Raw genomic sequence first — 25,805 nt, 5'->3', positions numbered from 1 at the left:
CAAAGTTTAATTGTTTGTGTTCTAAGCATCGTTTTTTTTTTTATTTTGTCACATGTCAGCACAAAAATGAGTACAAAAATCTACCTTACATCCAAACATTTTTTTTTTACCACATATTATCGGTAAGTATTTTTAACCTTTAAAAAAGTTTAATGAGTATTAATGTAACTTAAAAAATATTTATTAAACAAAATATAGTAAGTATTAACTTTTATAAACAACAATAAAATTCAAGATAATTTTCTATAATTTAGTTAGAAAACAAGACCTTTGTTAGCTAAAATTAAAATATTTGGATAAGATTGATAGGAACTCAAATATTGGTATATTGATTTTAGGTTTGAACTCAATTCAATAATTTAATCAACAAAAAAAGACTACTTAATTAAACATAATTCAATATGGAAATTTCTTGAACCATTCCTTTCATCTCTCACAATTGTTGAAGTTGAACTAAAAGAAGAATATATTAAAACAATATATAATATTTTATGGAATATGATACATGCTGCGAAATTAAGATCGGATTTTTACCCTAATTGCAACTAACTAATTAGTGATTAACATCCCAAAATTAAAAAGAAATTAGGGTTAATGAAAAACTCACCTTTAGAGCCTCCCGATCCTTGCAATCTCCTCCGAACTCAAGTCCGGACTACCACTAGTATTGACCCGCTATTCTCCAAACTTAGAATCGGGTTGTGGGACCCGTTCAATGAAGGTAATAAAGAGAGATAGATGGAAATTGGATAAGAAATTTTAGGGTTTGAGATTTGGGAGAGAGAAAAACTTTTAAGTTAAAGGGGTCTTTTCAAAATATAAAAAAAGGGCAAAGTATTTAGATTGTATAGAACAATTCCGAAAATGAAAAAAAGCCCATAAACCCACCGTGTAAAATACCAAAAATTCCCCGTCAACAATGCGTATAATATATTTGGTAACGCGATTTGGTACACTATCGTTTAGATTTGTCTACACGATCGTTTAGATTTGGCTACCCCAAATCTAAACCATTTTTTTTTCAAATTTTGGTATACGATCATTTAGATTTGGCTACACGATCGTTTAGATTTTGCTACACAATCTTTAGATTTGGGGTTCCAAATCTAAAAAAAAATTCAAATTTTGGTATATAATCATTTAGATTTAGCTACATGATTGTTTACATTTAGCTATACGATCGTTTACATTTGGCTACACGATCGTTTAGATTTGGCTACCCCAAATCTAAACGATTTTTTTTCAAAATTTGGTATAAAAGATTTTTTCAATATTCTTTATACACGATTTTTTAATTTTGGTTACTCTAATTTAAATTCCTAACTAATTTTTTCAAGATTCTTGATACACCATCTGCGTAAAAAAAGAAAAGAAGAAAGACGATCTTTTTCAATATTCTTTATACACAATCTTTTAGTTTTTGGTTACTCTAGTTTAAATGTCTAACCAATTTTTTCAAGATTCTTTATACACCATCTGTTTAAAAAAGAAAAGAAGAAAGATGATAAGAAAAAGAAGATACAGAGAAAGAATACAATAAAAAAAATGGCTAAATTGATGGATTTTGTTACACGGACCGTAAATATTTTAGTAGTTTGTTATATTTAGGAAAGTTTCCCTAAGTTAAATTTGTAAATTAAAAAAATAATTAATTGCCAAAAGTTTTTCTAAAATTAAATAGAAACATATTTATAATTATTGCATGTAATTAGTTGGTCAAATTTCAACACCTAGCAATCCACTAACCGGCCATTAGCGGAACTTAGTAGGCTAGGTGTTTACATTTTATGTAGCCACCTATCCTACTAAGTGTTAGTGAGATTATCTAACAAAATGTTGAATTTTTCCACTGAGTAGTCCAAAGGCAATATGGTCTTTTGACCAATTTAAGTCAAAAGTCAACATTTTGACTTTTCATCATTTTATACGTCTTGATTAATTTCAACCTCCCGAGCATGATCTGCATTCATTTTTTTAAAATTCAAATCATATTTAAATATAAAGTCAGTCAAAGTTTCACTTTTCAAAGTCAAAAGTCAACATTTTGACATTTTACAACTTTGATCGTTTCCATCAATTTCGAGCTTTCGAATATGAATATGTATTCATATTTTTAATATTTAAATCACATTTAAACATAAAACTTTTTCTCAAAGTTATAACCAATGACTATATCACGTATACTTGTCGGTTTCTCTCAGCTCTTTATCTAATTCGAACAATTCAAATTATTATAACATGTTTTTCTAAGTTAATTCCGTATAAGCTAATAAGGAAACCTAATGGACCTATAGATCATTAGCTCCAACGATCCGAGATTAACTGGTTAAATCCTTTTAGACCGAGCCAATCAACATTCGTTAACTAACAGGTCATACCACTAAAGTCCCGTAGTCGCACGCCCTCACTATAGATATATATCTGTTCATCTGATATCATGATCAGTAAGTTAATCCTTCACAGGTTGTTCGTAATCTCGACTGGGTCAAAATACCGTTTACTCGAGATTACATCTTGCTCTTTAAGTCCCACCGATCCACTATTGAACAATTGGTTTTTGGTCCATATAAACTGAATCCCTCTCGGACAATGAGAGGACGGGCCCCTTGTTCAAGACTTGAATTCAGTCGTTAAGGGAACAACCTATCCTCTAACTCTAAAGCAGGTAGAAGTGAATTTCGTCTTGCACCCTATGTTCCTAGCCATCGACCCGACCTTACCAGTGAAATGGGAGGCTTATTGGACCAATGTCGTTAAGCTGTCATCACCTACGCAAATCTAAAGATAATACCGTTTGAACAGAAGTTCATAATTAGCTCAGGATTAAAATTAAGTTACCTAGATCATCAAATATCGAAATAGTCAGTTTTTACAACCAACGGTACGATGTTATAACTTAAAAGTGACTATTTCATGGTTCCAGTCGTATGTAAACTCTTCACATCGGATGCCCCCACTTCCATGTCTCTACATGAACGATTTAGGATTATTTCGTTTGCAATAACTACAAAGCAGGCTGCATCTATAGTGTTATCAGAATAAGGCGTCTAATCTTATTCATATACTATAGATCGTTAAGGCTATAAACGCAAACTTGATCCACGTTTATGTCTCTACATAAAGTTCATGTCTACACTAGATAGTCTCGAGACCTTAGTTTATTGGATTTAATTAAGATTATAGTATTCTATTTTCACTAATAATTCTTCAGTACTTTATTGAATAGAATGTAATTAAACTACAAACTACGAGTTCTAGAACATAAAATCCAACCATTTTAATTTATTCTTTTTTGCAAAAAGAAAGAAAACTCCCTTGTTATAGATTAATTTAATTGAAAAAGAAAAAAAGAGTGATGAATTAAAAAGCTTTTTCAAATTTTTATTTTATATGGGAAAGGAGTCTGTATGGGTAAATCGAGTGTTATGGGGGATTATGGGTAGAAGTTTGTTTGGGAGATTATGGGTAAATCGACTCTAGGTTTCCATAACATGGATCCAAGGTTATCCAATCTCCCTTGATACTTACCTCAAACAGTCCTTGAGATTTTGCTATACTTGTAAATATTCCAAACATTTTTTTCTATTTACAATAATTTTTCTATAAGTTTCTTATTATTATTATTATTATTATTATTAACATGAATTTCTTCTCAAAACTAATTAGTTATGAAAATATAACTCATTTTCTTATAAATATTGTAGTAACCCTTGATCTTTCCTTTGTAGAATCTTCAACATACATTATATCCTTTTATTAATATATAATGAAAATGTTAATACGCATCACACTCTGATTTTAAATTTAAAGGCAGTTGGACAAAGTTTACACCTTGGCTAGATGAGGTATTGATACGAAGTTACAATGGAAGACACTTGTTTACGTATGAGATATTTTGGGTGAAACCAAAAACAAAGTCATTAAAGAAAATTATATGTGTGTGGGCCGGTGGTTCCAAACATAATATGGTATTATAGCAATGCCCTCAGAGATGCTAGACTACATGCCAAACAAAGTAGTCTAAAACCTCCAAAAGATGTAGTCATAATGGAGGGTGGTTGAAAATTAAGTATTTTTTAAATTTCTAGATAAGTTGTACAGGAATTAGGAGTTTATTAAATATATTTAAGTTTTATTTAGAATAAGAATTGAGTATATTAATGTATGCATGAGAAGTAATTAACTCAGCAACTTCATGTATTTGGTATGGAAGATATGAATTTAGATTTGTCCATTACAATTCTGTAAATAGAATTTGTGTTTTTATTACTTTAAACAAGTGTGTAGGGAAACAAAACACAAAAATGATTCGATTAAAATGTGAACCAAATTTGAGAAATCTTTAAATAAAAGTGATTTTGTTTCTTCTCAAATATTACTTTTTTTTTTTAATTTCTTAAAAGAAAATACTACTTTTTTTAATTTCTTAAAAGAAAATACGAACAAAATATGTCACCATCTAAAGAACAAAATATTTTGGAATGATAATATCCAATAGCATGTACATTGAAAGAACGAATTCAGAACATTATTCGTCTATGATTTAGTTTACTTATACAAGGTTGTATGTAAACCATCCTATCAATAAAAAAAATAAATGAATGACCTTTTAACAAATAAATACAAATAAAAAATTGGTTCTAGTTCTAGCTAGCTAGTTGAGAGATTAATAAAAAGAATGGTATATGTGACGATGATTTTTTTCATGTACAAAATTTAAGGAACCTCCGTATGATACATAAGAAATTACCTGACAATGCAATGATGGTTAGTTATCTACCTTGCTTCTGGATGAAACAGAGAAACATGATCTTCAACTACGGATTCAGGTTGATGATTGTTGTTGCTCTGAGCTAACTCCATTTTCAAACATTCATTCAAATCGATCACAACTTGGCTCATGGTTGGCCTATTTGTAGGCACAGGAGACGCACACGACATTGCTATTTCAACCGCTTTCCAAATGGTGTTCACCTCGAAATCTTCTTTCAATTTTGGATCGATGATGGAACTGATATCACCTTGAGAAACCATTGAATCGACCCATTGATAGATATGAGTTACATTGTCTTGAGTCTTTGTCAAAACTGGTCTCCCAGTTATAATTTCTAGAAGAACAATTCCAAAGCCATAAACGTCGCTTTTTTCATTTAATCTATAAGATGTGTAGTATCTGAAAGCAAATAGAAAGTTGAGAGACTTAGAAAGATAGTTTGGAGTTGTTTGATAGTTGTTAGGAAAGCATTTGAATATAAACTAGTAAGAGTAAGATCTTTTAAACATTTAGCTAGACGGATTTGAACTTACTCAGGGTCAAGGTAACCAGGAGTGCCGACGACATTGGTTGTGACATGAGTGGCACTATCGTCGACAGGAAAAATTCTCGACAAGCCAAAATCAGATACTTTTGCCCGAAAGTTGTCATCCAACAAGATGTTGGAAGATTTTACATCTCTATGTACAATGGCTGGCTTTATACCAGAATGCAAGTATTGCAATCCTAAATCACAAAGAAATCAGAGAACAATAAGAATCTGAGAGAAGCGGGCATTCACCAAACAAATCTGAGCATACTGAGGTTAATATTATTAACTAACCTTGTGCTGCATCAACTGCTATATGAAGTCTGTCTACCCAGTTCAATAAAGCTGACTTGCCATCTGCATGGCATTCATATCAAAAGTAAGAATTTATTACGAAGGTTCAAAATACGTTAAATTACAAGTGTAATCTCCAAATTTTATGTCCGTGTTAATAGGTAAATAAACTTTTAAAGTATCTAATAGATCAATAAACTTTTAAAATATCTAATAGATCAATAAACTTTTAATATTGAGGATAACAAGTCGTCTCATGCAAATTATGTTTTTTAAAACTAATGAATCTATCGATATGAATTTCACCTATTTGGCAAAACTTCTGGGACCAAAATTGGAATTTAACCCTCCAATCATTCTTTTCTTAAGGTTTAGTCATTTACATAACAAGAAAACAGCATAATCAGCAAAATATATTTTACAGAAAAATGACCAAAACCAGACCTGACATGAGAGATCCTAGGTTCCCTCTGCCCATGTACTCGTAGATAAGTCCTTTGTAGGCTGGCGTATTGCAATACCCAACGAGTCCAGTCAGGTTTCTATGGTGAACCCTCATAAGAAGTTCAACCTGCAATTATTTGAATTCTGGGTGTCAAATGAGAAAACTTCTAGTATTGATGAATGAATTTCTAAACATTGAAGGTTAACTTGCAATTATTTAAACGTGGTTTGTCCAAATTAATTTTGATTGATTAAAAACATTGTTACATAGTTATTTTGAATGACAATCCCAAAACATAGTTGTTGTCAAAGTTCCAAACCTCTGCTTGAAATTGTTGATACCCTTGAACTGATCGAGGAGACAGCATTTTGACAGCTACTTCAGCGTTCTCTATTTTCCCATAGTAAACTCTTCCAAAGCCACCTTCTCCAAGCATACGCTCGAAATTGTTTGTCATTCTTAGGACATCCGAGTATGAATAACATCTCTTGGTCGTGTCCCAATTTTGAGATATATCAACAGTTTGTTTCACGTCTCCCAGTTCAGTTCCTAAATTGATAGCGCAATCGCTTAGATATTTGTGAAGTGGAAATGGCAAGAAAATCAGTTTAAGGCCGTAAATTCATTGAAAACCGTAACATATGATCACACCTTTTGATTTTCTTCTTTTTGTCCTCCAAAAGATAGCCGCTGCAATTAAGAACGAAAGCAGAAAAAATCCAACAACTGATGCTACTACAGGAACAACAATATTTCTTTTGCGTGGAGCCGTAGCAAACAAATTTGGATTGTCACCAAATCTATCAGAAGAAGAAACAGGCAACAAAGAGGAAATCAACACCTCACTTGAATGAAACATGCTATTTGATCAAAAATTCGTCTTTAGTATTCTGAGATTTATGTTTTTTCTCAGTTTCCTTGACCTCTCTATCAGAAACATTAGAATTCTTTATAAAAAAATCTAGAAGAAATAATCAGATTTTAGTATTCATAAGTTCATCTTTTAAAAATATTGGTAGAAAGTTAATGACAAAACTAATGACAAAACTAAAAAATAAAGGGGGAGTAGACTTTATACGCTTAATTTTCAAAAACTAAAAACCAAATCTTATTTAGACAATGTCTTGAATAAACTGTTTTCAGCCATTCATAACAGACCAAGAAATTATGTTAATTCTTTCCTGAAGTTTTGGAGAACTAGACCTTAATGTCAGAGAGCCATTATTGGACTTCTCTACGAGCTGGGCCGGAATTAGTCCTGAAAGCTTGTTTCTTTCCAAGATTCTGCAATAGAAAGATACAGAGGATGAGCAATCATTCAAGCCAAGGTAAAAAAAAATTCCGTCTAACTACTTTTGTGTAACTTACAGCACTCGCAAGAATGGCAATTGAGCGAGAAAATCAGGCACTGGTCCACTCAAACTATTGTTTGATAGATCTCTAAAACATAAACCAAAAATTAAGTATCAGCACCGATACATTAGTTAAAAATACTTAGTTGTTGTAAGGAACTGATAGTTATACTTACAGAGTCTCCAGCATTTTAAGATTTTCTATCTCTCGAGGTATTTCCCCTGTCAGTCCACTTGAGGATAAATTCCTAATTGAAAGTTAAGCCATTTCAGTATGAAAACCATACAAATGAAGTTCCAAGAAACGAGAATAGAAGAAACTTACAAGGATATGATTCTGGGAGGCTCAAAATTCAGAAAGCTACAGTTGAGTCCTTGCCAAATGAACTCCCTTGGGGCACAGGGATCTCCTTGCCAGTTTCTTTTAACTCCATAAATCGCCTTGATGTTTTCAATGGCGACAACTGAAAAGTTTAAAAAATGCTGTTTAGATCATGCGTATTCTATACAGACTCCTAATTGAAATGGATGGTTTGATTTTCTTGTCCCAACCCATTTTTTTCTAGCTTAAATATATTTTTTAGGCTTTAATGTTTGAATTTTTTTTTGTAGTATTTTCTTTACAAAAACTATTATAATTTTCAGCTCAAAAACTTTTTTTTCTTTTTTGGACTATGTCCCTGATGGAAGAAAAAAAGTTCCAATGCAATTCTTGATGCTTTACATTAATAATTTTCAGTTCATTCCTTCCTAATTTTTGGTGAAATGTTCAAATTACTTCAATTCAAAGCACAAACATGTCAATAATTAAATTATGTTCGCTTTCATCAAATGTTAAAATTAATTGTGGATGAACAATAAGACATAGTCCCAAGTTAATAATTAAAATCTTAGAACCAAAAAACGAAAGAAAAAAAAAACATTTAATTTCTTCCATTTTTCTCTCCGTTTTATAACTTTTTCTTTCTATTTCTTTTATTATTCAAATGATATTTTTTTCTAACATTTTGCCATAATTTTCAGAAGTTATTTGGGGTTGTTCAATTTTAGTATCTATACTCAGATTTTTAATTTTAATCATGTATTTTACTTTTAAAATTGTAACGCCCAACAATTCGATATCTCTTTTGGGTTTTGTCCATTGTCATTAATGTTAAGTGGGGTTATGGAAATTTTAGATTTATTGGAAGAACCTTACCATTTGGATTTTCTTGAGTAATTAAAGTTGGGAATCCTCATTTGTTTAGGATAATAAGAATCATTTTTCCATTTATTTATTTATCTTATTATTTTAATTTTATTTTGTTGGAAATAATTAGGGAAGCCCATATTAAACAAAAAATTGGTTGTTTTGGTGAGATTTGGAGAGAGAGAGAGAGGGGTTGTTTTGGGTTTTTAAAAGGAAAGAAAAGAGTCATTTTTTTTATAAAAGGGCCTTGGGACTCGTGCGTAAAGAGGGAGAGAAAGAAAAAAAAAAAAAAAAAAAAAAAAAGGAATTTTTTTGGAAACCCTAGCCGCCGCACGCCGCCGCCGCCGCCGCCGCCGCGTACCCGAGCCGCCAAGCCCTCCTCCTTCTGTTCGTCAGCTCAGCCGGATCGTTGCAGCCGCCAGCCGTCGCGTGAAGCCTCGTTCTGCTGCGTCGTCGAGCAGCTCAGCCGAGTCGTTCGCAGCCGCCAGCCGTCGCATGAAGCCGCGTTCTGCTGCGTCGTCGAGCAGCTCAGCCGGATCGTGCGCAGCCGCCAGCCATCGCGTGAAGCCGCGTCCTGCCGAGTCGCCGAGCAGCAGCAGTTGACGATCGTCAGCCGCGCGCCTCCAGCCGTCGAAGCCGAACCCACGTTTCGGCCGACGCCCGAACCCGAAACCGATCCGCGCCCGCTCGCCCGAAACCGACCCGCGCCCGCTCGCCCGAAACCGAACCCGCTCCACGCTCGCGCACGCCCGCTCCGAGTCGTAAGCCGAGCCCGCGCGCGCCCATCCCACGCCACGAGCCGCGCCGGTCTGCACCACAAGCCGCGCCGCGCCGCGCTTCTGCGTAGCCGAGCCGCGTCTCCCTCCTGCTGCAAGCCGAGCCGCACGCGTAATCCCTGTGCCGAGCCGAGCCGCGCCTGCGCCAAGCCGAGCCGGTCCCTGTCCTCTTCCAGCCGAGCCGCCAGGACTAATTTGGCTCCTTCCACCTAATTTTTGGTAATTAAATCAATTATTTTGGCATTATCCAGTAAGATTCAATATTTTGGGCACTAGTTAATTTAATTTGGAATTAAATTAGATCATTTTTCCTTAAGGGACGTCTTGGACCAAGTAACTGCTGCAGCGGGGGATTTCTTCAGTAGGGGCTTGAGCACTGCAATCTCCTTCTAGGGTAAGTCATTTCGAATGAGTTTTGAACCGTTAATCGTGGGCGACCTAATTACGAATTTTGGCATATTAAACAGTTAGGACCTCGTCGCTTGGAAAGCGTACTGCCTCGCGGTTAGGACTCGTCAAGTAAATCTCCAGGTAAGAGATTCTACTACTAGCTCCACGCTTAGAAATATGAGATGATGTATACTCCAATTTTGCATGTTGGGGATTGGACGGTACGATGCCTGAAATCAATGTTAGTATGATGTAAATGACGGTATGGTTATACTATAGCCTGTTATGTGTGGCGAGAGCTGTTATAGCTATACGACGAATGTCGAGACGGAGAGGGCAGAGATGATTTATATGATATGTTATATGCTGATGCCATGTGTATGTATACTGCACTTAGGGTACCTGTTAGCTTGATCTGTTAGAGTCGTACCTGCATGGGTGTCCTTCGGGATCACCACCTATTGAGGACTGTGTGGTCCGACGGGACGCCAGTCTAGCATGGATATAGATATGACTCGAGTGACTCGACGGGGTCCTCGCATCCCGACTGTCCTAGGTGTCCCTCGGGGCACCGAAGACCAGAGTTACGTTCCTACGGGAGCGCATGATTGCACGTGTTCGGGAACGTGCCAGAGATTGGGTACCAGTTATCAGGACTCTAACAGGAAGTTAACAGGCACCTAGTGGGACTAGTAGTGGGTCCCTTACTGAGTATTTTTATACTCACTCTCTTCGTTTTATGTTTTCAGGTAGAGGACGGGGCAAGGGCAAGGGCAAGCTGGCGAGCGACCCGAAGTGAGACCGTGGAGGGCCATAGGGACTACCGCTTCCGCTTATTCTTATTTCAGATTTTCGCATTTGAATTTGAGTACTTTTCATCACTTACCATCTTTTATGTAGATAGGGCCCGAGTAGGATTTCAGATTGCTTTTACATTTCTGCATGACTACCTTGTTTGAATTTTATAAATAAAATTTCTTAAACCGTATGCGTTTTGAAATTTTTTCATGACTTAAACCACTTGTTCTATATTGGTAATGACTTCGATTCAGTATAAGGAGTCGGGTCGTTACAAAAATTGACTAAATATTAAATAATAAATTCCATGCAAAGTATGCAAAATAATAAATAACAAATTCTATGCAAGATATTATCATTAAACTAAACTTGGTTGTGAGACAGAATCTTTTAAAACTAACTAAATTAAAACAAATTTCCAAGACATTACCTTCATCCTAAAACTCTCCTAAAGTTTTTATTTTACTTTCAAACTAATAAAAGCTCTCCTAAAGTTTTTATTTTACTTTCAAACTACTAAAATACTAAAAGGATGTTTGGAGTAAATGTGAATTATTTTAGTTCTAAATTATTATAGTTGAGTTATAATAATTTGTATTTGGAACGTAGATTATTTTAGTTTGGTTATAATAGTATTTGTTTGTGGTGTTTTAGTTTGAAAAAAAATAGTAAACAAAGTAGAAAAAAATTAATGTCAAATAGTAGTAAACAGTAAATATCAAATAATATTTACTGTAGCTAGGAATAGTTATTATAGGCTTGTGTGACTCTCGCCCCAAACGGCCCTAAGAGACTATTAGCGGTCACGATTATGCTAAACACTACAACAACCACATAAACCACCTACAATAATTTAGGCCTCAAATACATGCTATTATAGTTCAAACTAAAAATATTCTACACTCAAATGCAAACTATTATAAGTTTATATCTCGATTATTATGAGTTTGCTCGAGAAGATAATATTAATTGTTATCGCCTCTATTATTATTGTGTGTCATCTAATGTCCACTCAATTACTACTCACCTTATCCAACTTCCCACTTAATGCAAGCTACAGTTTCCCTTTGTTAAGAAGGATCAAAACTGATAAATGATCGATATTCAAAGGGCATTTTAATAAATATCTGAAAGTCAGAGCACCAAAATGAAACTTAAACCCAAAATGCAGAGCAATGAGAAATGCGTAAAGTTGATAGAAGTTCATACCATCTTCCCCACTGGTCTCTGATTGCGAGAAATTAAGAACTCGATAAACCTCAAGAGCATTGAGAATGGGTGGAAGAGTTGAATTGGGAGTTCTAACGAAGGAGATCTGGTAGTTCCCGCCGGTCAGAGGCGCGGTACTGAAAAACACCAATTCCTCTAAATACCTGGGAGAAAGCGATTCATTATGCCACCGTTTTCCGTTCAGAAATACGTCGAACTCTCTAGATTCATTCGCTCCAAGCACCTTTAGCTCCGCAAAATACATGTACACGAAAAACGCCGTCGTCAAATCCGGCGGCTGCCAAAAGAACGCCATCGGAGCGCTTTCGTTACTCGGTGTCGCCGCTGTGTTCATAACCGCCGGAGCCGGCTGGAAGAAGAGTGGATCGTCGACGGAAACTTTCTCCGAAGTGTTTATAGTTGTCCATCCTCGAATAGGAACTGGTGGATCCCAGATTCGATCGTAGACATCGTCTTTATACCTTCGCACAATTTTAAAAACAGTAATTGCTTAAATTCAAAATTCAATTTCATATCAAGAATTCAAACTGATAAATCAAAATTGAAAAAGGAACCTGATAGTTTGATTATCAAGGGTGCCGTAGTCAAGGCGTACGAAACTAGCTACTGTCAAAGATCCAGTCTCGTATACAGTGTCTTCCAGAGGCCTTAATTCCAAAGCAGAAATGAACGGAGTTCCAGTTCCATTATTCACAACACAGATTTGCACATCACTTGATGAAACTATATGCACAATCTCCTTCCTCACTGTGAAATCTCCTTTAAATGCAACCGAGTCCCAAAAATTCGCTCCAAAATACAGATTAAATTCAGGCAGATTCCTTCTACCATCGTAATTTCCGTACCGAAACACAGCTCGAATCAAATACTTCGTCCCGTTCCTCACTTTCAATTTGTAGCAATTTCTAATTCCTTCCGGAAAGCTCCTCAGACTCCACAACGGCTGTTTCAAGCCACTGTTTATGTTATCAGCGGAAACGTTGTTGATTTCACCGGAATTAATGAAGGACGCATCGGATTCGTAGATTATTCCGGTGTTTGGCTCTGTGTATGTGGAATTCGCCGGAAGCCCACAATCTAAACTGATGAAACCTGAGCATCGAAATGGTGAAATTGCAAGAATTCAGCGAAGAATTAATTGGCGGAAATCAAATTTGAATGTGAATTGATTGAGGGTTAATTTAATTAGTTACATACCTGAAGGATTCTGGGCAGAGACGAAACGAAAGAGAGCGAAACTGGAAAGAAGAATGAGGAGGAAGAATCGGAGAGCTGCCATTAACGAATCACTGAAGAATTAGCGATATGTTTATTGACAAAATTGATTACCCAGACGAGAACGTTCCTGCTTTCAGCTTCGTTCTTCAGCTTGTCAAAATCGGTGGCGTCTCCGAGGAAAATATATATATATATTGATAAATATAGATGGGCGCGAAATTTTCAACACAAAAGAATATTTGTGTTACAAATGTTATCGAAAATAAATTTTGTTCTCTAATTGTCATCTCACGACTTAGCTCAATTGACACGTGATATATTATTTTAATTTAAATAAACTTAAAAATAAAAAATATTTATATTATAATATTATGAAAAATATAAGGTCTCGAATTCAAATCTCCACTCTTATATAATAACAAACTTTTAAAATAAATAAAGTTTATTAAAAGAAAATAACTTTTTTCCAAGCAAACTAAGCCATGATAGCATGACCTTTTATAGTATCTATCATTCAAAAGTTTTACCATAAAAATAAGCTGACATGCTTGAATTTTAAATGTTTATTTAATACTTTATTCTTTTTTCTAAAATATCTTATTTGAAAAATAAACACTTGAAAAAAGAAATATGGGATGAATTACCTAATTCAAGAATAATGAAGAAATTAAAATTTTAATAATGTAAATGCACCAAATTCATAGCTTAAAAGCAAGCCATTTTCTTTTTTAATAAAAAGATTAAAATTAAAAAATTAAAATTAACAAAACCCATAAATATAAAAATTATAAATAAGAAAAATATGGATATAGAGTGAAGGGAGAGCTTAGAGGATAAAATTAGGGTTATGATAACGTTTCACCAAACAAGAGTAATTGGACCCAACCCTCCCCTTTATTACTCTTCCCTCAACATGCCTTTGGTATTTAAAATTAGTTGATACTGTTGATTTGTGTTTAGTTTGAAAGAGAAAAGAAAAGAAAAAAAGGGAAAAAAATTGATTTTTATACTCTTTTCTATAATTTTTTTAAAAAAAACATAAGTAGTTATTTTAAAAAACAAAATTTCTAAAAGTGTTTATAAATATTAAATAATATTATAATTTATTTATAATAAACCACCGTAGACTTTTATTTGTGTCTACTGTGATAAAGAAAGACACAGATAATATTATCTATCTTGGTCTACCATATTAAACCAATAGATTATAATATTTTTCTATATTTTGTAAATATTTATATTCATTTTGTTTTATTTAAAAATAATAAAAAAAATATAAGTTTTGTATTTTTAAATATTTTTTTTAACCGAATTTGATAAAAAAAAAAAGTTTTAAATGATAGAGTGAGGATTAATTTAAGATCATTTTCAAATATTACACATTTAAAAAATTTATAGATGAAAATAAAAATAAGTAAAAACAAAAATAATAATTTGGATGAAGTAACAAGATTTTAAAAGCACTTTTTATCTTTAAAAGTTTTAAAAGATAAGGACTTGCTACTTTTTATATTTGATAAACACAATTATGGAGTGAAGATCAATTAATATGAAACCACCAATTATACCAAGATGGTAATTGATATTAAAAAGTAGCACTTACTATTGTTTATTTAGTGGTTGGATGCTTTAATATTTGATGTAACTTCTAACCTTTAGCCTTTAAAATGTTTTCATTACGTGGTTGAGATGATGTGGATAGTCTATTAAATAAACGTTGTTTAATTAGGGGTGTCTCTCTTGTTAGATAATGACAACTAGCACTACACAAGTAGACATATATATACGTACTATACTAGTGCGAGGCAGGTGGACTTAGTTAATATTTAGTAGCTCTCTAGTTAATTCAATTAACCAACTATCATCTAATTTGTCTACATATGTACCATTATTCATTATTTTGTTGCTAGTTTTAATACTAATAGCCTAAATAAAATACTAGGATACGTCAACTTACGTTTGTATTTTTATATCTAAGGGAACATTTTCAAAATATAGCAAAATGAATCAAGATATTTACAAAATGTAACAAATGTTTCATATTCTATAATAGTAAATAGATACTTATAGACTTCTATCGATGTTTATTACTGATAAATCTGAAATTTTGCTATATCTTGATTTAGAGAATCAAATATGTTTTGTAAGAATATTTTTTAAAAAAATTTGAATATGTTTGAAGTTTTATAGGATTTTTTTTTTTCTAAAAATATCCATTATTGTTCTTTGAAAAAAAGCTAAATTAAAGCAAAATAGTAATTTATGTCTATAATATGGTAGAATTAAAGGTACTAATTAATACTTTTGGTTGAGTTCGTTTAATGTAACATTAAGGTTGAATTATAAGTTTAGTGTATTCAAAGTTTTAAAATTGTAACTAAATATTAATATGCATCTTTTAAAAATTATATAACAGATGTGTACGTTTATAATTTTAGGTTAACTTTAGTGTATGTTTAAAATATCATATATATTCATTCACTTTAATATTTAATCTATAGAATTAATTTTTTGTAAAGCAAATCTAAGTATGTGTTATTTTTATGCATGTCTTTATATGTTATACTAAAAAAGAAAAAGGATGATTCCTTTTTGTTATAATCCTTCTGGTTTTGTTTCATCCTGACGTTAATGTTAATTTTAATAATTAAGTTAATGAAATTTATTAAACATAATATTTTAAAATATTTTATGGTACACTTATAGATCTCTTCTTTGTTGAAGTAGATTATAGACTAAGTTGTTTGCTTTTAAAGGTGTGGAAAAAAGAAGTTACCCCACTCTTACACTAATAAACAAAATGGTAGACTCTCAAAGTCAACACGAGCGTTGGAGCCAAATCTTTTGTCAAAAGTTATAGCTTAGGAAAACTATGGTTTTCCTTTTTCTTTTCTTTTTTTTTTTTCCTTTTCTTGAAAAACAAACTTAATCTTAAATAGAGAAAATTATATTTTTCTTCCTTTTTAAGTTAATATATATAGATGAAAATAATGTAAGTGAAGTTTAATGATGGAAGGAAAATAGTGTTAAGTGCAGGTTCAATAAAGGATTGTCATGTGGTACTTCAGAAAACAAAATAAAAGTTATGTATGATTATTATTATTTTGGAAAGAAAGAGTAGAGGGCAGTTGATTAAATATATTGTAGATTGTAGTGGCGCACCACCGGCGATTTTATAGATTAGTAAAAATAATATGAAAAAAGGAAAAGTAAAGAGTGGAGTTGAATTTAGTATTATTTTAGTTTTTATACATATATATATATATATATAATATAAAGTAAATCAAATTGAAGGACGTTCGAACCCTGAGGTTATGCTAAATCCTTCAATTGTGTTGTAATAATAAGACTTAGATTTGAATTACACTTAATTAATTAATTAAAAATAAGAAAACTGCACTGGATGATAATTAATTTGAGTTTAGTCACACACTTTTGCTATTTTAAAGATATGACAATAATAATAATAATAATAATAATAATAATAATAAACCCAACTCAAATGATACACTTAATACACCTAATTACACTTGATACATCATAAATATACTTGATATATCCGATATACATATTTATTTACATAAATGTCAAAAATGACAATATTATAAAGGATTATAATGTAATGACCACTAGTAGAGAAAAAGGCCTATAGTGACAGTTAAATGCTGTCATTAAAGGTTTTCGTGACAGTTTTTTGCAGTCATTGATGCGTCAATCATGGAAAGTATTTTATGACAGTTTTATAAAACTGTCACGAAATGTGGTTTTAATGACATAGAATAAATGTCACGAATTAAATATTTTATGACAGATTATAACTGTCATCATTTATTTTCGATGACAGTTAATAACTATCATTGTTTATATTTTATGACAACTAATAACTGTAATAATTTACATTTTATGACAAAGAATAGCTGTCATTGTTAACATTGTATGACAGATATTAAATGTCATTATTTATCATTTATGACACTTTTTAACTATTATCATTTTACTTACCATGACTTTAGTTAACTGTCAAGAAAACTTTTTCGATGACAGTTTTATTTTTCAATTTAAATATCATAGTTATGTTTTTAGTCACTATTTTGAACTGCCCTCTTTTTTATTGAATCCTGTGTATTTCTTGTCTCTCTCCCATTACACATACCATCACATATGGAAAGAAACGGTGAACGCTTTAATAAAAAGAAACATACACTTTCTAATATTGCTTTAATTGTTGATACAAATGTGTTTTGGTACAAACAAACTATTTAAATAACTACATTTAAACAAAAAAAGTTCCTACCTAACCTACAAAAAAGCCTATACATCAATGAATTGGCGTAAATATGGCTTCATTGCTCCAATGGATTGTGGCAAAACTAGTAAGAAAAGAAAAGAAAAAAAAATGATTCAACAAGACAACACATTCACCCACATAAACACATCATATTCACTTCAACAACACACTTCAACAACACATCACATACATACTTCAAGAATAATAACTTCTAAGCTTGATAGTAATTTATTCTTTTCTATAACTTCTAAGCTTGGTATTGGAAATGTAGAGGGTATTCAAATGGAAAGTCTTACATATGCGGGTCACAAAATTATGCTACTGTTTAAGTACACAATGTACAAAATTCATCCATATGAAAAAGAAGAAAAACATAATCGCAAACACCAAATTCAGCCCACAAACTTAGATAAATTCATTACGGAACTTCACAAAAATGCCAAAACCAACAGAGAATAACAAAACTCAAAGCTAAAACACTAACAAGCATATCAATGGCTAAAAAAAAAATTGATCAAACGATGCACTAGTACAAAGTACAAAAGGAGAGAAAAACAACCTTTTGAATGAAAATGGATTTTGAAATGCTGGGATTTGAAGTAGAAGGCTGAGAACAACTTTTAGCGCCTGACAAGTAAAATAGAGTGTCTCATCTTAACAAAAAGTGTATTCAAGTTACCGATACTAAATCAATGGAGATTTTCCTTATTTAATCAAAGTCTAAGATTGAGTTTTAATCAACAACATATGCAAGTATATAATTTGATGAACTTCAAAAACTGCATTTTACTAAGTTCTAAGATAACCTTACCTCATTGATATTGAACATGGCAGCTGTATTTTCCTCCAGCACTGTATTTTCCATGGCAGCTCGAACACAAAAATATGTGACAAAATATCTTATCCTAAGCACAATGTATGTGTTTCCCTACAAACTCAGCCCACTCAGACCTTATACAATCAATGTCATCCTGTGTGTAAACACGGGGTGAATCTTTCATCTGTGGACAATAAAGTAGTTCTAAATGAGTTTCATTCACAAAAAAGTATATATGCACGCTAGTTTTATAACTGTTATGCTTACTAGGTGTATGATAGAAGTACTCGTTGACAATATGATGTCACGCATGAACCATATCACGTAATAACCACATTCTACTACTCCTGGTTGCTTAGAACAATAGAGATACACATACAAATGACTTGACCTATGTTAGAAATATGAATTAATTTACAACCCATAGCAACATAGATATTCACATACCTTCACGACCATTCAATTTAGTTTTTTCTTCTTCATTATGTTGAACGGCCTACAAAAGAATATCAGAGTTTGAACTACTTAAACTATTGTCTCATTAAGAAAAAAGGAAGTAATGGTAAAAGTAAGTATGACATACCTTTAAACTACTTCGGATACATCTGGGTCAATAAGGTTTTTCAAAGGGTCTATCCAAAAGGCAGCACCCTTCGATCGGTTTATTACAACCAAAGTCCAATGATTCCTAAATAAATGTGTGAAATAATAAGACTGCATCTTATACTACTGTAAGCACAATTCGAATCCTTTACTTTAGGTTATCGACATATCCAGAATTGTAAGGAATCAGTAAGAGTTGATCGTAATCTATTCCAAGTAATTGTGCAATCAATAATTCAGCTTGTTCTGCTTTAGAACTCTCACAACTAATCGACCCAGCATCAACGAACTTGTATAGATTCAAAGTTCTTGATGATTCCATACATGTGTATAGATACCTACGAGTGCATTACAAAGACATTGAAAGAAGATAAATTTCAAACAAACTTACTAAAAAGTAACATTATAATAACATATCTTACATTAGTACGTATCAAGGCAAGCAATAGCTATTGGTCGCATAGATGAGAAATCCTTCAACGACTCTATCATTATGCAACATTTTCTTTAGACCCCAAATATGTCATATGGTGTGGTGATTTGAATTGTTGACCCCAAATGTTCAACCATTCGTAGTAAGAATCGTAGTGCAACTGGAGCATTTTTAATTGGTGTGGGTGCGAATGTGGTCATATCCTTAGTAAATTCCTCATAGTCTATCTACAAAAGATATTGCAATTAGGGTTAATACAAAATGCAACATGTATATCCTTCAATAGAAAATTCATTATCTTTATATTGTCAGTAATGACAAGATGTCGTGGCCACAATATATGTGAACCAACTTTCTAGGACATTTTGTACATCCCTTGCTCTGATGGAATGGGAATTGCACAATCCCCATCCACCACGGTATCTACTGTGACTTTAACATTGTCACCTTCTACATTTGAATCAAATAGGGTCCCCCATGCAACGACATAATCTTTCGTTTCAAACGCCAACTTGCACGGGGTTTCAACCTATTTAGAAGACTTTGTCAAATATGTATACCTCACAAAAGTTTAATTACTAAATGAAGTTAAATTTTTGATTCACTAACCTTCATTTTCTCTAACGTCACACCTTCTACCTGCTCATCGTCCTTCGCTATGTTCACCTTTACAAATCCAAGTCAATGGTAAGGACAGTATACACATAGAACATGTAACCTTATGGATTAAGGGTCTTTACAAAAACATACCTTTATTTCTTCATTCAATTCAACAACATCCTTTATGTCTTTCTGTGATTCTAAATCATTTGATAGATCTTTAAAATCGTTAACATTTTCACCCCTTCCATGGATGATTTTTCTTTACAACCCATACGTGGTTCTTCTTTTAAGTCGCCTAGGCAATCATCCTTTTCTTTCATTTTCAATAATTCGTCCTCCAACTCTTTTATTCTTTTCGTCATTCGATCGTGTTCTTCAGAAGTGGCCTTCCATCCTCTTTTTCTTTTGTTTTTGGTTGTGTTGCGGTATGGAAGTACTTTTTCTTCGTGACATACTCCCCCACACCACAAACTATTCCAGGATGATTCTTACCACCCAAAGCCCTTGTTAGAATATCCTCTTCACCGAAAGCATTAGTTGTCTGATTGAAGTAGTCTGCTCTCCACATATTGGACAAGTCTTAAAACCTTTGACACTACACCCACATAAATTACCGTATGCAAGGAAATCATTAATAGTCCACAATAAGACGGCTCACAAAGTGAAATATTCTTTTTTATATGCATCATAACACCGAACCCCTTCTTCCCATAAAATTTTGAGGTCATCAATCAAGGATGCTAAATAAGTGTTGATATCGTAGCCCGGTTGCTTTGGACCTGATATAACATTGTCAACATCAAATGTTTCCTTCTCATACACAACCATGGAGGAAGATTGTATATTGTAGTAATAGCTAGCCAACAACTATAGTTCAACGATAAATCTCCAAATGGGTTAATTCCATTAGTCGACAAACCCAAACGGAAATTTCTTGGTCCTGACCCAAAGGTTGGCCACATGTGATCTATCAACCTCCATGATAGAGTGTCAACCGAATGTCTCATAATACCATCGACTTTTCTATCCATCATATGCCAACGCAAGTTTCTAGCATTTTCTAAGTTCTTAAACATTCTTATAAATCTTGGAACTATTGGAAAATACCACATCTGCTTGGCAGCCACTCCACTGTTTTCACTTGTTGAGTTTTTATTGATCTTCCACCTTGACAAACCACACTTAGGACACTTTGTCGAGTTTGCATACTCTTTTCTATACAAACAACAATCATTAGGACATGTATCAATTTTTTGGTAACCCAATCCTAAGACACCTAGTGTTTTCTTTGCTTCGTATAAAGAAGTTGGTATTTCGTTGTTGTCCATAATAAGTGATCTCCTACCTGACAACTTCGTGAATTTCTTACATCTTGGGTATAAGGGTTTCTTTGCATCATCAAACATAGTATCAAATGTATTGGATCTATTACAAGATTGTTCATGAGCAGATTGAAACATGTTTACTGTATTAAACAAATCGTCGTGTTCATATTTTTTCTCGACTGTATTTTTCATTCTATTACTACCAGTCTCTGAGTTCAAATCTTCACCATGCCAGAACCATATCTTGTAACTTTTATCAATTCCATTGGCATACAAATGATACCAAACTATTGAGACATCCTTAAGTAAACTATTCCCGCATTTCAAACATGGAGATCTTATCGAATTAGAACCTTTGGCATGAGACAAACGAAATTGAATAAAACTTTCGACTCCTACATCATATTCTCTAGACATTCTATTTTTCATCATCCATGATTTGTCCATTCTGTAGATGTCACAAACACCAAATCTTCTATAATTGCCCTCTAAACAAACCTGGTTACAAAAGATATGGATAACAACTCAAGGAAATGAATCAGTAACTACATCTTATTATACACATATTTCATATAGAACCCACTAGAAAATAGAAGAACACGCAAAATAATGATTGGATTAATAATAAGGTTGCATTAAAAGGAATTTAGTGATTTTCCAAAGAAAATATAAGCATGGTAAAGTAATACTCATTCTATTTAAAGAAGGATCAAATTGAAAAATTTTAAACAAGGGCAAATTGTATATTTTTAATTTTTTGTATTATTTATTTGTCGTTTTTGTAAAATAAATTGTATACTCAAATATATATAACTCTAAAACATCTATTTATATAGTAATAAAAAATCAAACTTATTAAAAAACTAAAGCAATATAACACATACATATTTCTTTTTACACCATATATGTGACATTTTTTCTAATAGGCAACATATCAAATTAATGTAAATTCTATATATTCTAAACTAAATTTAATTTCAATAACGACACAATGATTGTACTTAGAATTATTTTCATTTAAGCCAATTGTAAAAAGGATAATCCTATTCTTAACCAAAACCACCCATATATGAACTATTCTCACTAGTAAAAAAAGGGCCTACAACTTACATAAAAATGATATTGGACGCTTAAATCTTTGGACCAAATTCATAAATATAATAAATGATAGTGATAATGAGACCCGTGGTTGGTTGATTAGAGCAAGGTAAGTTAGTAAAGTCATTCGAACAAAAGATCTGAAATCAATTGTACTTAAAAAGAAAAGATAGGACGAAGAATAAATATACTTAAATACCAACTCCCCTTTCTCTCATCATATGGATGGTTATCTCAACGTATCAATGTTAAGCAATCCTACTGTCTTTTTGCATCTCAATGGTCAAATATTGCATACAAAATAGACACTTTGAAGGACATTGACAATTTGCATCTCAATGGTCAAATATTGCATACAAACAACAATTAAAGGACACATCGACAATTTGTAGTGAAGAAGCAAATATACCTAAATACCAACTCCCCTTTCTCTCATCATATGGATGGTTATATGAACCCATCAATGTTAAGCAATCCTACTGTATTTTTGCATCTCAATGATAAAATATTACACAAAAACTAGACACTTTGGAGGACATTGACAATTTGTATCTCAATGGTCAAATATGGTCAAATATTGCATACCAACAAGGATTAAAGGACACATTAACAATTTGTAGTGAAGAAACAAATATACGTAAATACCAACTCCCTTTCTCTCATCATATGCATAGTTATCTCAACCTATCGATGTTAAACAATCCTACTGTATTTTTGCATCTCAATGGTCAAATATTGCATACAAACTACACACTATGACATGATCAGTGACCATATGCTAACGTTAAATGGACAACAATTTGTGAGGAGGAGTGTGCGGAGTTGAGAACTCATCGGTTGAAGTGTGGGCGTTGTTAGAAGATTGGGCGAAGGTGGAACAGTGGGCCGATGACGAACCGTAGGCGGAAGACAGACGGTCGGTTGTATGCTATTATCAAACTGTATGATTTGTTTGAAAAAGCAAACAGGGAACGCTAAGAGTTTCATTTCATAGAATAATTTTAAATGGCTAAAGAATCACATTAGAAAGCAAAAGAAGCAAGGTCAATGATATATTGAAGTTGTAACCCATAACTCAATTGTTGGATTAGAAAACAGTTGTTTTCTTAACTTTATCATTTCTTCCCTCTTAATTCCAAAATGTAAAAAGAAGATGAAATCATCTTTAATTCATTGTCTAAGTAACTGTCGCTCAATACACGAATGACGTGAATTTTAACTTAATTAACATAGGATATACAAAAATTTTATGGTATTACCATTTTGTTCCTTGAAGGTATCTCTAGTTTTACTATGGCAACACAAATATTTATGAAAAACAACGTGCAATTTCTTAAGAAGATCAAACTTGAAAGTTTGGTATTAACAATCAAGTATCAATTACAATTTAAATAATCCAGAAAGAGCATATAGGCAACATAGTATGTGAATACCTTGAAGCTGGTTAAGGTTAAGATCTAATTCGGTCAAGAGCATTGACCTATCTCGTAAGAGAGCTTCTGGAAGTGACCTCGAAAACTTGTTTCTTCCAAGTATTACCGTTTGTAGAGAGACCACAAAATTGAAGTTCGGTATGATGCAAACAAATTGATTGTTACTAGCATAAAAAACCTCTAAGCTATCAAAATACCGCATCCCATCATGAGGAAGTCTGACTGTGTGGGCGGAAGAGAAATATGGCAAAAGATTGGGTAGAGGTGGAACAGTGGGCCAATAACGAACCGTGGGCGGAAGTTTGACTAGGTAGGTGGAAGAGAAATTGGGACTAGGCTGGGCGTGGAACTCCAACCGTGGGCGGAATTACAACCGTGTGTGGAAGGACGACTGGCGAAAGATTGGGCTGGGCGCGGGAAAGGAGGACTGTTGGTGGAAGATTGGGCTGGGGATCGAAACTCCGACCATGGGCGAAAGACAAATCGTGGCGGAAGAGAAATCGGGGCTGGCGCGCGGAATTCTGACCGGGGGCGGAAGACAAATCAGGCTGGAAGTGCGTGAGTCGGACGTAGAAGATGGAAGGAGACAGGCGACCGCGCAAATGGGAGGGGTTGAGAAATTAGGGATTTTATGTTTTAATCAATTAATTTAATAAATTTGAGGATTTTTTATTTTAATAAATTCTAAATCCTTTTATGACACCAAATAACTGTCACGGAAAAGAATTTCCGAAAACGTCTTTTCCCGCCAAAAAAGTGCATTTTCACATATTATAACAATTTTTCTTTTCTCCTCTCAAATTCTCTTCTTTAGAAGTGTCATGGAAAGTCATTTTTCTTGTAGTGGACACTTAAGTAAATATGCTTAATGACATATTGGTGAATAAAGCAATGTGACATTTTTGTAAATGAGTTGATATATTTTCAACTTTAAAACATAAAAAACGTGAAATGCCTTTTAGACGAGCGTTTAAGGCAAATAGTGAGTTATTATAGTCCTAGGTTATTATAGTTGGGGCATAATAGTTTGTGTTTGACGGTAGATTATTTTAGTTTGAGTCGTAGTAGTATGCCTTTAAGACTTATATTTTTACAACAAATTTATATTTTTCTTTTCTCAAATATAATATTTTAACAAAATTCAAAATATTTTGCCATAAATCCAAATATTTGATGTATCAAATGTATATCAAATATATATAATTGGTGTATTAAGTAAAGTAAATCACGTGGATGGAGCTTTTTTACTATTTTTGCAAAAGTAAATAAATTTGTGGAAGGAGTGTCCCAGTACATTTTAACTTTAGACATGAAAAAATTAGTGTCCAGAACATTTTAATTTTAGACATGAACGTATTAATTGGTTACCTTGTTTGGTAAATTAATACTAATTAAGTAGCTTTGTTTTAGATATAATAACTCAAATAATAAAACGTACTATTAACTTCACATTTTTTTTATAGTGTGGAGTTGTGTTAACATGTGCTTACTTATTTCTTTGTGTTAACATGTACTTATTTGTTTGTTCGTTATAAAGTGTAAGGAAATAGTTCTTTGTTTCCAAAAAGTAATTAATACCATATGACTTTTTTTTAGAAAATTATGGTATATAGTTTAGTTATGAGATATTTTTTTTCAATTTAAGGAAAATTTCATATTAGGGTCTAAAAAGACCGACAAAAAAATCAACCATCCAAGTTAGATAAGTTAATAAAATTCAATAACCATAAATAAAAGTTAGATTTATTTAAAAGATGAGAGAGATTAATACGAACCAAAAAGTCAAAATTTAATCACATGAATAAGTTGAAGAGATGCAATAATTGAAAGTTGAAAAATTGTTTAGACAAATCCAAAAGTTATAAAATTAAATGTTTAAAAAATTATATATTCATATAATGTTATGTATTTTATAATAATTGAAAGGATATAAAGTTAAATGCTATGATCTTTTATTTAATATCTTAATTAGTATAAATAAAATTATAATTTTGATATTCATAAAAAGGATTAGGATGAATGATATTTGAAAATAGGTAGAGTTTTGTTAATGTGTTTTTGTGATAGTATTAAATTTTCAAATTTTTAATAAAAAAAAGACATAAAATTAAAAGTTAGAAAATATTATTAAACATAAAATTTAACGGATGAAACTACATAAAAAATGAAAAAAAAAATAATGTTTAACAACAAAGGGACAATAGACAAAT

General features: G+C 32.6%; 1 protein-coding gene across 1 annotated transcript; it reads right to left on the bottom strand.

Moving 5' to 3' along the window:
• Positions 1-4,474: 4,474 nt before the first annotated feature.
• On the bottom strand, positions 4,475-13,193 carry LOC103489993 (putative leucine-rich repeat receptor-like protein kinase At2g19210). The gene is made up of 13 exons (XM_008449354.3): positions 12,975-13,193; positions 12,332-12,869; positions 11,757-12,238; positions 7,720-7,858; positions 7,571-7,642; positions 7,411-7,482; positions 7,246-7,326; positions 6,694-6,842; positions 6,362-6,591; positions 6,042-6,168; positions 5,598-5,660; positions 5,308-5,500; positions 4,475-5,173 (listed from the first exon to the last, which is right to left on the bottom strand). Exons 1-13 carry the CDS (start codon positions 13,054-13,056, stop codon positions 4,777-4,779), a joined length of 2,625 nt encoding a protein of 874 aa, XP_008447576.2. The 5' UTR covers positions 13,057-13,193; the 3' UTR covers positions 4,475-4,776.
• Positions 13,194-25,805: the final 12,612 nt, after the last annotated feature.

Source organism: Cucumis melo, chromosome 4 (assembly GCF_025177605.1).
Source record: "Cucumis melo cultivar AY chromosome 4, USDA_Cmelo_AY_1.0, whole genome shotgun sequence".
NCBI lineage: Eukaryota > Viridiplantae > Streptophyta > Magnoliopsida > Cucurbitales > Cucurbitaceae > Cucumis > Cucumis melo.
Note: the sequence above shows the minus strand (reverse complement) of the source record. Positions and strands in the feature narration are given on the sequence as shown.

Bases quoted from the DNA above. Each gene is read 5' to 3' on its own strand.
- LOC103489993 (XM_008449354.3), bottom strand. From the start codon at position 13,056: ATGGCAGCTCTCCGATTCTTCCTCCTCATTCTTCTTTCCAGTTTCGCT. The intron at 6,592-6,693 runs GTGTGATCATAT...CTATCAATTTAG, and splicing joins AAAAAGAAGAAAATCAAAAG to GAACTGAACTGGGAGACGTG. The intron at 5,501-5,597 runs GTTAGTTAATAA...TTTGTGATTTAG, and splicing joins AGCAGTTGATGCAGCACAAG to GATTGCAATACTTGCATTCT.